Source organism: Gobius niger (genome assembly GCF_951799975.1).
Source record: "Gobius niger genome assembly, chromosome: 13".
NCBI classification, from domain to species: Eukaryota; Metazoa; Chordata; class Actinopteri; order Gobiiformes; family Gobiidae; genus Gobius; species Gobius niger.
This window is the reverse complement of record NC_136864.1, coordinates 8,352,149-8,365,768: the sequence shown is the minus strand read 5'-3', so window position 1 is coordinate 8,365,768 and position 13,620 is coordinate 8,352,149. Positions and strand designations below refer to the sequence as shown.

Sequence of the window (13,620 nt, the reverse complement as noted above, 5' to 3'; positions counted from 1 at the left end):
CTTTTATATTCTAGAGCATTTGTTGCACTGTCCAAGGGCACAGATAATCTTCATCATTCGTCCATTTATAATAAGGAAGTTAAATGAACATCAAAAAGTTTGTAAAACCAGGAAAGAATATGATTTAGTTAACTGAGGGAAAAAAGGCCCTGTACATTTTACTGTATATTTTATTATTTAAATGGTGTGTGCATTTAATTATAATGCGTTTGTTAAAGCAGTCCTAAGTAAGTCATGCCCCTAGAGGCCATAAGCGCCACTGCAGGTGTCGTAGCAAGTTGCGTTTTTTTCTCATTAATTGTCCGTGAGAGTAAATACTACACTGACAGAAAAGACAAAGGGAGAGAGGGATATTGCACATCCAATTACACAATGGAGATATTTTTGTTTTCACTCAAACTTGGCTGTAAATACTGTTTAAGTGGTGCTAGCCTGCAGTTAGCTTTGCCCGTTAGTCTGTTAGCTTCTTCTTCGTGATTCCATTAGTGTGTATTGGGGCCTCAGACCAGGTGCAGGTAAAGTTGCAATTGTGGTTTTCTGGCCTGAGACACCAGGGGGAGATGAAAGACCCCCCAATCATCCCATTAACACAACAAGTTACTGCTTTAAGCTCTGTTTTGACTCCTGAAATTTCTTATGAACTCATCCCTGTGAAGAATTGATGTAAGAAATGCACTAGGAAAGTTGGGAATGAGTTTTTGGACCACAGGGTGATTTACCGAGCGTTTGCTCTTGTGCAAAACGCATAGTACGTGTAAAATTAGACAAGCAGCAGAGCCATTTGCATATCATTTTCTCATGCAGGATTCTCTTATTTACAAATCAGATTTGGGACCAAATACAGGAACATACACACGATTTCAAGAGGTATATTTTGTGCCACATGCCCACAGTTTGCACTCGCTGTCTAGGTCTTTCATTGTCTGTAAACACAAACACAACCAAGAACTGGGCCTTTAGTCTTGACAGTAAAACTATTAAATATTGATATGTTCACAGACTAGAAGGGAATGACTTTGTATGGAGAGATGTTTTGCAAGTGCAATTTTGCCCTTTCAGCGTTTTCACTTACAAAACAAAGTCACATAGAGTAACATTAAGGTAACACACAGACATGATGCATTAAAACAGCGCAGCATGGCGTCCCCCTGAACCTGTTCATATATGGCTTACAGTCTGGAGGATGTGCAGTACATTACTCCTGTTGCATATCCAAATCCCTGCCGCTGCACATCACTGTCCCTGTGGTCCCGCCTGTCGTGCCCCCTCTCCCCCTTTTTCATATCTCCTTCCATCTACTATCATCTGTATCTACATGTGTCTGTTTGACTGCCCGTCTCCGCTCCTTCCTCCCGATGCCCTCCCTCCTTAATGTGATTAATTCAACAGCGGCTTCTCTCTTTTGTTTCCAGACGATCACTCGCGCGTCAGGCTGCAGGCTCCGGAGGGCGAACAGAGCTCCGATTACATTAATGCAAATTACGTTGATGTAAGTACACACACCAGCCAGCGCCACCAACCCAAAAGGTCAGCGCGCTTCCTCTTGGGGAGAGTGAAGGCGGGCCGGAGCGTCGTGTAGTCACGGGGGGTCGGAGGGGAGAAAACACTCCCCGCTGCCTGGCCGTCGCCACATAAGCCCACACATGCAAAACACAGCCCGGAACACACACAGGGTCTGCGGGCACTGGAGTCAACTTTCAATAAGGAAGTGATGCTGGCTTTCACATGATTTCAGCAGCTAATATGGAAACCAGTGTGTTGGTTCAGTGGTTCCCAATCTTTTTTATCTCACGTACCCCTCGAGTCTATAATTTCAACTCAAAGTACCTCTTAACTCTAAGGTGCAGCAAATTACTTAGCAAATGATCCACTAAACACTTAGCCGTGTATAATGTTGTGGGGGAAAAAAAGCAAAAACGCTCTTTTACAGCAAAGTATCATTGAAAATAAGTTGTATTTTAAAATAATATTGAAATACTGTTCAGTTTCATCTTGTTAGATCTAAAATAAGACAATGATTCACCTGCTAAGTGCTCGTGTACCCCTGTTTGGGAAACACTGTGTTAGTTACCCTCTTATTCCCCACCTTAACCGAGTGCATTTTCTCCAGTTCAGCTTTACCCAAATCTAAAAAGCTTCTGTTGTTGCCATGCTGTCAGGGGCATTTAGAAGCTTTTTTTCATATTTGGGTAAAGCCGAAAACTCGGTTCAAGTGGGGGTTAAGGGGTTAACATGCACTATGTTTCTCTACCGCCCAAATAAACAAATGTATTTTTAAAAGTCCCTTCTACATTTTCATAGCGTTGTGATAGAATGGAGGGTAGGCTGAAAGGGTTTTGTTAATCTATTTATTTTTATTTATCTGACTCTGGATTAGGGCTGAAAGATATTATCGTTTTCGTATCAATATCAAGATATGAACATTACACCCGTAGTTATATCGTATCGTATCGAGATATCTGGCATGAATATCGAGATATGAAATTTTGTCCATAGCGTTCAGCCCTACTTTGGATCTCATAATTAAAGTGATAGTCTGCAATTTTAAATGTTTCATGAAATTAATAAATTGCACATAACTGTCTTAAAGGGGCTAGATGCAAGTTGGCCATTGTATACTCACTACTGCCACCTCAGGTCATACGTGTAGCTGCAGCTTCTATATTAAGCATGACGGCACTTCGGACCCGAATTAACACCTTTTTGAGTGACAGTGCAGGATTTTAGAGGCAGTTGTGGTGAACAGGTCTGAGCTCATTCTACACATTAGGACATGGCTGGATATGGATACAGCTCATTTTTAAACTCTGTATAGTGCCTTTAAATTTTACATATCGATCATTACATCAAATCATTTGACCAATGAGACGAGCTTTCCTGTGAACCGGCCTGTCAGGTCCAATCAGAGAAGAGCTTGGTCGTTTACTTTTGAAAGTTTGTTCTCACTCTCCTCATTTTGCAAACTAAGAGTGGCTTTCTGGTTCCAATCAGGAAGGGAGGAGGGTGGGGGGAATTGTCTACTTTCACTCTCTCCTCACTTTGCAATCTTACAGACTATCACTTTAACCTTATCTGTAATAGAAAAGTATAGAAAATCAATGCTGAAAGGAAGAGAAACTGACTTTGCTTGCTTGGCTCGACTTTATCTCAAACCAAACTAGTAGAGAATATACAAATACAAGTGAAATATAAGTCATCACATCTTATTTGGATCTAAATCTTTTGCAGGGCATCACAGGGGGACCTACACTAACAGCATAAGTAGAATGCACATATCGGAAATAGGAAACTCGCTCTCAGGGCCTTTGTATTCAGTTTACAGCAGCTGTTGCAGTCGGTTTGTGGAGGGATATTAGGGGGAATAAAGATCAGAGGCTGACAGCAGTGGGACGGGGGAGAGCCAAACCCTCTCACAGGGGAAGAGAGCAGTTCGGACCAGGCTTTGAACAACAGCACCATCAGATCTTAGAGAGAAGAGAAAAAGAGAGAGAGAGAGAGAGGGGAGAAAGTTTCATGGATTATTAATTAGCACAGATACAACTTAAACAATTATGGAAAGACAAGCAGATCTGTGTGTGTAGAGCAACATTGTGTTACTTAAACTCTTAACCCCCAATTGAACTGAGCACATTTCCTCCAGTTCGGCGTTACCCAGATCTTCTTCGGAAAAAAGCGTCAAAATAGCAATGAAAACGAGGATGAAAATGATAAAAAAAGCCACAGTAATGAACCTAGAGCTTTGTTTTGGAGGCTTTCATGCGGTACGTAATGTTCTGTTTTTAAATGTATCATGGCGGGTGTGAAGCCTGGCACGGTTCTGGATGGTTTTTCATGGCACCTATAGTTGGAAGGGGAACTCTCGATTTTCGATTCAATTTTCGATTCGATTTTTTGTTTAAAAGAAAAAAAACAATAAATGCGGTCTTTCCTGGACGAGCATGTAAACAGCTGCTGGGCCAAACTGAAAACTGCATCAGCAAAAACAAACTTCTAGCGTCACAGTACAAAATCCCCTCACAACAACACACAAACATCTGCAAAGTGGACGCAAAAAGTTGTAATGTTTGAACAATGTCAGAAGCAGACAACAAGCTCGTGTTTGTGTCCGAAGCCTCAAAAAGCAACAGCACATTTATTAGTAAAAGGACGATCAAACTTACAATTCACTGTTAGAATACCAGCTAATTCATCACTGCAGCCTCAAAACAAATCCACATGGTCCAAATAGCGATGATAGTTTTCCTCTTCGAAGGTAAACTCTTCATCCCCGTGCATGTCCTGGTCCTCTGAGGCTCCTCGTGTGTTTCTGTTTTGCCCATTAGACTTTATTTGTAGCTGATTTTACACGTAAAATCACCAGGTCCTCTCCTCTGGCTGCCTCATGTGCCATCTTAAATTAAGATTAAAATTCAATGAATTGCCCAGCCCTGTTAAAACCTGTTACTTAGTCACTGTTATTTATTTTAGCTTTTTCGGTGGCAATTGAAGGTAAAAAATTTAACTAAAAAGAAAGGAAAAAACACCCGTTTGCAACAAAGACACAACAAAAAAAGTGACAGAAACGTTACAAAAAGCTGTTTTAAAAAAACATTGAAAAAGCATCAAAAACATGACAAAAAAACTCACGAAAACACAATAAAAAAGAAACAAATAAAGAGACGAAAACTCTTAAAAACGTGACAAAAACGCAAGAAAGACACAACAAAAAAACATGGCAAAAAAGTGACAAACTTGATGATTTATTTATTTCATTTTTAAAGGGGTTGGATGCAAGTTAGCCATTTTATACTCACTACTAACACCTCAGGTCATATGTGTAACTGCACCTTCTATATTAAGCTGCACTTCGGGCCCGAATAAACACCTTTTTGAGTGACAGTGCAGGATTTTAGAGGCAGTTGTGGTGAACATGTCTGAGCTCATTCTACACATTGGGACATGGCTGGAACATGTAGGGGGAGGAAAACACATAATTGTAACATTTTTATCTCTGTATAGTCCCTTTAAGCAACAGTAAAAAGCAATCTGAAAAGAAAAGTGACATAAACGCTGTGACGAGTGAGTTTTGTGAGTCTCAGCTTTGAAATGAAATTTTAGATTTGGGTAAAGCCGAAGTGGAGCAAATCCGCTCGATTAAGGCAGTGGGTTCAGAGGTTAGCATCATGATAATTGTGCATAAATGCGTTGGTCATGAAGCCGTGTCCTGCCTGAACCCAGTGGAAAACATATGTGGGATTTCATTGGCTGGTTCAACTCCACTTACCGCCGTTATTTCCTACTGTTTGCACTTGAGCAGATCTCCCATCGTGCGTGTTTTTCCCTCTCCTCTCCTCTCCTCTCCTTTCCCATCACCGATTTCCCCGGTTTCTCACCCAAATGGAGCGCCTAAGTACAGGAGAGCTTGTTCTGTTACAGCCTTTAATGCGGTTTGAGACACTTAACAGCTCTGAAATCCAATTGTAAGCACAGTTCTCGGGGCTAAATCGTGCTTGTAAACGCCACACCTTCCAGCTTCTCCTCTTCCCTAATCTTATATGGTTTCGCGCAGACCTTGTGACACCGTCTTTCGAAAAAAAAAAAAAAACCTGGATGCATTACCTCCCCTATACCTCACGAAACCACTCTCAAACACGGACTTAAGTGAGGTATACAACCCGTAAACTTACTTAAAAGTAGCATAAAGATCTACACGGCTGTTCTCACACTATAGTACCTGGCACGGGCTCGGTTGTGCCCAATTGCCTTGACTTTCTCCATATTGCCCCCCCCCCCCTGCTCATGTACCTGTCCCCGCTAAGTGATTTCTACCCCCCCTCCCCATCTTCCTCCCTCCTAATGCGGTAATTCGTAATCCCTTGTTACGCCTTTCCGGCATAAATTCGTAATGCAAAGGTAAATGCGTCGGCGCTTAAATTATTTACCTTTTCTTCTCACTATTTGGTTTATGGTCCATTATGCCGGGGGAGAAGGAGAGGGGGGGGAGAGGGGAGAGCGCTCGCACAATGGAGAAACGGGGAGGCCATTACGGGATGAGAATAAATGCATATTAAAGACGCGGCTGATTGAAAAGGATTTGCGTTCGGGAGGGGAAAGAAAAAAAGAAGTTGCCCAGGCAGATGTGTAATGATGTTGTAGCTCTTCAGAAAAGCTTTTTAACCCATCCGGAAGCTTGTCCTAAACAATAAACTCAAATGCGAGGAGCGTTTCCCGCCGAGTTCGTTATTGTTGTCTATTACGCGGCCATTATTGGGAGCCAGACGGGGTATGTTTCGCCCTCCACTTCGCCGTCTGATTGAGTATTTTCATAAACATTTAGAGCGCAGTAATGGCTTGTTGTACGATGTTTGTGTGCGGGGAGCGCAGAGGTATTTTCCGCTGAGTTGTGGTGTTGTTAAAGGCGCCTGTGCATTGCAGGATGGCACCGCGGAAATGAAGACAACCGGGGTTTTGCCTGTCATAGGTTTAGGTTTATTGGCAAGTGGATCAGTGGAGTTTCTGACAATTGGCACAAAAAAAACACAAAATGAAAAATGTAAACATTAGCTTTTCATCATGTTAAAGGGACTATACAGAGTTTAAAAATGTCAAAATTATGTATTTTCCTCCCCTACATGTTCCAGCCATGTCCTAATGTGTAGAATGAGCCCAGACCTGTTCACCACAACTGCCTCTAAAATCCTGCACTGTCACTCAAAAAGGTGTTAATTCGGGTCTGAATTGCTGTACGAGCTTAATATAGAAGGTGTAGTTACACATATGACCTGAGATGGCAGTAGAGAGTATAAAATGGCTAACTTGCATCTAGCCCCTTTAACACATTGAGTGTCATTTGTTGCCTGTTTTTTTATTGCTCTTTTGATGCATTTTTGCTGCGCCTTCATCCTCATGTACGTCTAATTTTTTGCTATTTTGACACTTTTTTTAAGAAGCTTTTAGATTTAGGTAAAGTCAAACTGGTTAGGGCGGGACCTAACTCATTGACTGCCAATGACGTCTATAGACGTCAATTAGGTTTTTCAATGGGAACAGCTGCAGCAAAGTGATGAATGAAAATGTCTGGTGTCAAAATCTTATTTGTGCTGCCTAAGGCTGCCACCTTTTGGTGATTTCACCTATTTTCTACGGACGATAACTAAAGAATGGAAAGAGGTACAAACTAACTTTTTTTTAGATGAAAGAGGAGAGTCTAATCTTTCTTTTGGTGGGTTTCGTGACATAGACCTAGACCTAAATTTTCTGTGGGTCTTGAAAAAACAGTCAAAATCCTGAAAAACCTCTGGCAGTGGGGAGCCCTCTGATTTGAAAATGGCTGGCATTCAATGAGTTAAGAGGTTAAAAGGTAAATGCAAATCAAGACCAACGTACAATCCCATGATCCGTATTTATAATGCATGTTTACTTTATAAGTGTTAATTATTTTTAATGAACTTTATCTATCAATGCAAACATGAGTCCACATTGGAACATGTGGGATTAACCATTTCTGTAAATAGCCAATTATACAGAATATTCATCAAGGTCCTTTGATTGTGGTCCTTTAAGGTTGTAGTTTTTCTCTTCTCTGTATCTTCATCAGAAATGCAAAAAGTCAGAAATTACGTCCCCCAAATGAATTATTCAAAATAAATTAGCTCTTTCAACTCTATTATATTGGTAATAGTGTTCATTCTAAAGAACTGCTAAAGTGGTCTCTTAATGATATTCATGGTGAAAATACAAATGGATGCCTCCAGGCTACGACTTAATGCTGCATATATTAGCCACAGTACAGCAGGGGACTGGGCCAGTGAATGGGAATAATCACTGTAATAAGAAATGGGGAAAAACAAAGGGCGTATAGTACAGGCTAGAAATGCTACACATGTGGATAAACTGCCACCCTAATTAAAATATAAGACTTTGGCGATTTTCTCCCTGTATTAGCAGCAGTGTTGTAATCATATTGTCCAATCATATTATTGTTCATGTGTGTTTTTTATTATATACTTGCTGTTTCTGAAAATACTTTCAAACTCTGTGTAGTCCCTTTAAACAAATATTAAAAGTCACCCTAAAACAGCAGTTCTCAACTGGTTTGGTGCCGAAACCCACAATCCCCTGGGATGACAAGACGTGACCCAAATTTGACTTAGACTTGTAAAACATAATGTAAAATATTGTATTTTCCTCAAAAATGTTGTTGAATTATTATTGAATAATACACTAACATTAGTTAAAATTAAATAAAGCTGAAATGATGATCAAATAAAGCTGTTATTCTTTATCTTTTCTGGAAATATATATTGAATTGTTAAGAATTGTTTCCTTTGAAAATGGTTCCACGACCCACTTTTGGGTCCCAACCCACCAGTTGAGAACCACTGCCCTAAAACAAATTGCTGAGCTTCAACTTTCTCACGTGAAATAACCAAAAATGTATAAAACCTACATGTTATGTACAATAAGAGACATTAAAGGAATAGACCACCATTTTTCCATACCGAGATATGTTCTTACCTGAGTTTAGACGAGTTGATGTGTACCTGTCTGGTCTTTGCGCCCGTGGAAAAGCGTGGTCACTTCATTCATTTGGGTCCATAAGAATATACGGGGAGAGGCCAAATGCTAACAACATCTTTGGTCGTTTTGTGTGACTGAGGGCACGCACACAAACCAGACAGGTACGCATCAACTTGTCTAATCTCAGGCAAGAACATATCACAGCATGGAAGCACGGTGGCCTGTTCCTTTTAAACGTACTATAAGGCCTTTTGTATATTGTAAACTCCAGCATTTTTGTGGAAAAACACTGTTACTCTAATCATTAAGCATAATAGTTTTCTAGCAGAATAGTTTTCTAGCATTTCTATTAAAGTGAACTCATTCTTGTGAAGAATAGGATGGGACACACAGTTAGGAATGAGTTTGGACCATGTCTCACTAAATTTAGGCACACGGCCTTTCATAAATGTACAGTATATGAATAAATATCATTAGGGGGTAAAATAATTCCTTGGGGAACACGTGTTGGCAGGTCTGAATATCATTAAGCCATTTTCATTCATATTTAAAACTTCATTACGCTGTTATGGTGAACCCTTGGTGTATTTCGTGCTATAGCTAGACATTTAAGTTTGATCACAGGATGCAGTTTTTTGTGAAGCCAATATAGAATGTGTTGAAAGAGTTGAAGTGTATAAGTAATGCCGTACTATGCAGCGCCACCTGAGTTTATAAAACCTGCTGCATTGTAATTATTTCTCTGCGCTTTGCATTACAGCTACATGCGATCCACTTGTTTCCGACTAAGTGCCACTCACCTGACGGGCATTTCTTTTCTTTTTTTTTAAGGGGCCCTTCATTCCCTTCCCCGCTAATCCTACAACGTCTTACCGCACTCCCACTTTTACTTGACAGCGCGCACATGAAAGCGCAAACAAATCTCCTGCTCGGCGCGGAGATAAAGACGTCATTAAAAACCCGGAGCGACCGCTGAATCGCCAAAGCGTGGGGGGGTGGCGCGGAGGGGGGTGTAGAGCGCCGAACAATACGCCTTTGTGTCTTTCCACTCGCCTTCATTGGAGAACACGTTAATCACCGCGCCAGGTAAATTGAATATGTTTCAGATTAGCGAAAGCGGCGATGGAGAGGGAGGAGTGTTTTTTTTTTTGTCTCGGGAGGGGGGAGACAAAGATTTCGACAAATAAAAGTTGAAGGGATTATGGGTAATCCGGGGGGGGCTGTAGGGAGCTGTTAGGTGTATCACGGGGATTATCAGCACTTTGGCAGATCACTGCAGAGGTGCGCGGCATGTAGAGAGAATAAGTGAGAGTGGGTTTGGAGAGGAATCAATAACACGACTCACACAACAATAGGAGTTTGGGATTGAATGGTATGGATTGAATGTTGCCGTAGAAACATGTCATTTTGTAAAGAGATTAGCAAACATTGTGTATTTACTAACACTTGCTAAAAACAATATTTACAAAACACTACTACAAAACCCATCGACTGCAGTGTCCAAATACTTTAATGCCAATGATGATTCTATTGAGGAGATATACATTTGTTGCGATCCAATATGCATCACGATACAGAGGCCCTGATGCAATATGTATTGCGATACATAATATTCCATTTATGATTTTAATTTTATCAAACTGTGATATTTTACACCGAATGATTTCAATAAGAAAGCACAAGTTTCCATTTTGTCCCAGTCCTTAACTTTGAATATGGGATAAACCTCTTTTACACAAAATCCTGTGTTTTTACAACTGCAACATGGATATACATACAGACGACATCGCATCATAGAAGGGGGCGTGGCCTCTCCGAGGGGGAAAGCAGTCTTTTGGGAAACACAAATTTTCACTCTTTTTAACCATTTTCTGGCAAAATATAAACTTATCACATATAAATAAAGTCAAGTCTAAATCGGGTCCAAATGTATGTTTATTCACAGCAGATTGTTCAGTAGAAAGGAAAAAAAGGCAGTCGTAGCTAGTGCTAGCTAGCATTGGCATTAGCACGATGCTAACTTGAAGTATCACGTTATTTATGAAGCTCTTTGCTCCTCTCCATGTCTTTGCATCTTTATTTAGTAGAAAACTATATTCATAATTCAGCATTTGTTAAAGTAGTTTTTGAATAATTTGACAAAGTTTAGACTCCAAATTGTTTTCCCCTTATGTGGGCGATTCCAGAGATGCCGTCTGTATCTATAAAGCAGGGGTGTCAAACAGGCGGCCCACGGGCCAGATTCAGCCCCCTGCCTTGTAGTGCATAAATTCCAGAGTGTGTCCAAAAAAAAAGTAAGTCTCTAGCCCATTCCTGTGCGGAGTTATGAATAAATGAAATAAAGGAAATATTTTCACACATGTCCAGCAGGGGGCACTGATATAATAAGAGATCAGGATATGAACAACACATTAGAGCCACGTGGTAAATGGACACTTGTGACACAGGCTTGTAAAGTGCAATACAAGTGTAAGCCATTGTTATTGATTAGGCTACAATCAAGTTGGAGCTTTGACCAAATCACAGCTCATTATTATTATTCATTTATTAAAAAAAAAAAAAAAGTTCTCTATAGTATTTTCCTGTTTGCATTACCTGTGGGAGCTGGCCCACAACCCAAATTGAGTTTGACACCCCCAGATATAAAGTATTGACCTTTTTTGGTTCATTAATAAAGGTTTAAAAATCTGAATGTTGGAGCGATGGCAGATGAGACACAATGAGAATCGAAATTTTATGAATGAAATCCAAATAACAGCAATAAATCCTGCCAATCAAATCAGATATGTATTTCAACCCTAATGCCATGTTATAGTTACACATTGAGCAAGAGTTTTAGTGATGATGGTTCAGCCCAACAAACACATGAGCTATTCTTGTTATGATTATTGATGATTATTAACCCTAACATATATTGAAATTTAATGCAACTGTGGAAATACTCCTAGAAACGCACTTTAATCGGCCAAAGCTTGATAGCAATTGGGACTCTATGGAAATGTTGTTTGTGTTCACGTATTTTAGCTGGGAGAACAATGAATTCCTCACTTTGGGTTGCCAGATCCTAAGGCTAAACCAATATTCCAGTGAAGGGCTCAGTGGCTGATCTGAATGTGCGCTACCAAAGTTCCAGCACCCGATCTCAATCAAGTCGTAAATACTTCTACAATCTTCTATTAGTTTGAGCTGAGCTGCTGCATTCTGGAGTCACGCGTGTCCACATGTTCTGAGATCACGTAGGCGGAAAGTTGTGATTATAGAGGCTTGTATTACTGCTCTGTGCTGCATAACAAGTGCAGAGCTTTTCCTATGTGTTCTTAACATGCACACTTTGCCTGTAAATGCTGAGTGAATCTGAACACAAACATCTGGCGGGGTCACAGCGCTCTCGCATCGAAACGAGTCGTGTTTCGGTAAAAACAATGTGTTTTTTAAAGGCAGCAGATGCTAGAGTGGCCTGGCCCGTACAGCGAGTCTACGGAGCGCACTGTGGTGTGGAGAGCCCCAGTGTGTGAAGAGTGAGGAGATGGAGGGGTCACAACGCCCTGTCGGAATATCAAACATTTCTTACTGTTTACATTTTTTTTTTTTCAGCTTTTGAGTAAATGAAAGTGACTAACGTGTCATTGTTTTGTTTTTCAGGGATACCACAGGCCGAACCACTACATCGCCACACAAGGTAGGAACAACTGATCCAAATGTACAGTGTTTTTTGTGTGTTTTGTTTCTTTTACATAATCTAAAAGGGATTAGTCAAACCTTTCTGAACTTGTTCTACAAAGATCCATCTCATCTCGTAATACCGTAGTTTCTGGACTACAAGCTGCTACTTTTTTCACACACTTCGAACATTGCGGCTTATAAAACAATGCGGCAAATTTGTTGATTTTTATGGTCATTTAAAGCAGTACTAAGTAACTCATGCCCCCTAGAGGCCACAAGCGCCACTGCAGGTGTTGTAGCACGCTAAGTTTTCTTACTCATTAATTATCTGTGAGAGTAAATACTACGCTGACAGAAAAGACAAAGGGAGAGAGGGATATTGTACATCCAATTACACAATAGAGATCTTTTTTTCACTCAAACTTGGGCTGTAATTGCTGTTCAAGTGGCGCTAGCCCGCAGTTAGCTTCACCCGTTAGCCTGTTAGCGTCTTCTTCGTGATTCCATTAGTGTGTATTGGTGACTCCGACCCATAGGCAGGAAAGCTGCAAGTGTGGTTTTCTGGCCAGAGACACCAGTGGGAGATGAATGACCCCCCCAATCATCCCATTAACACTTGTATTACCCCCAGAGGGACTACGAAAACGATTTATTAAGGTTGACAAGTTGCTTAGTTCTGCTTTAATATTGTGTCATGTGTCACCCTATCGCTGTCATAGTTCCTTCACCTCTGTCCATGGTGTTTACTGTTCACCGGAGCGGGGACAACAGGATGGCCGGCCTCCCGCGCTATAGCTAACGTGGCTTTGGCTCAAAATAAATGCATTTAATTCTCTCATCGCTGAAATATTATGGAGGGTCCAGCGATGTGTGGGTGTCAAACATACATGCGCATTTAAAGGTACAGGCCACCGTTTTTTCACACTGTGATATGTTCTTACCTGAGCTTAGACGAGATGATACGTACCTGTCTGGTCTTTGTGCCCGTGGAAGAGCGTGGTAGCTTCCAACTTCACCCCTGTTTGGAGCCATAGGAAGATGCTGGGAGAGGCCAAATGCTAACAACATCTTTGATTGTTTTGTGTGCCTGAGGACACGCACAATTCTTTCAAGAATACAAAGTTCTTACTACAGTTTAATAAAAGTAAATGTACCTGTAGGCCACCATTATCTTGAAAAATTTGACTGAGCATGTAAAGTTAAGTATTTCCAGCACTGATGGCTACTGCTTATACCCAGTTGTGGCCTATGTATGTTAAAACATTTTGAAAAAAAATCATATTCAGGTGCGCTCAATAGTCCTGAATTCATGGTATATACATTACATTTGGAGTAAACCGGCTCTCACGAGGGTCCAAAATAAACCTAAATGGGACTAAGTTATGTCTAAACTGGATGTAAACCATGTTTAACCTGACAAAACACCCAACCTAAAGGCATTACCAAAACAAAATGAAT

The 13,620-nt window shown here is 40.7% G+C and overlaps 1 protein-coding gene across 6 annotated transcripts in view; it reads left to right on the top strand.

The window, feature by feature from the left end:
• LOC306972937 (receptor-type tyrosine-protein phosphatase mu) overlaps positions 1 to 13,620 on the top strand; it is a 373,633-nt gene that overhangs the window by 303,814 nt on the left and 56,199 nt on the right. For all 6 annotated transcript variants that reach the window (XM_079569665.1, XM_079569664.1, XM_079569663.1 and 3 more), the window contains 2 exons: positions 1,413 to 1,489; positions 12,142 to 12,178. In XM_079569665.1, coding sequence (XP_079425791.1) covers positions 1,413 to 1,489; positions 12,142 to 12,178 — 114 coding nt within the window. The remainder of the gene's footprint in view (positions 1 to 1,412; positions 1,490 to 12,141; positions 12,179 to 13,620) is intronic.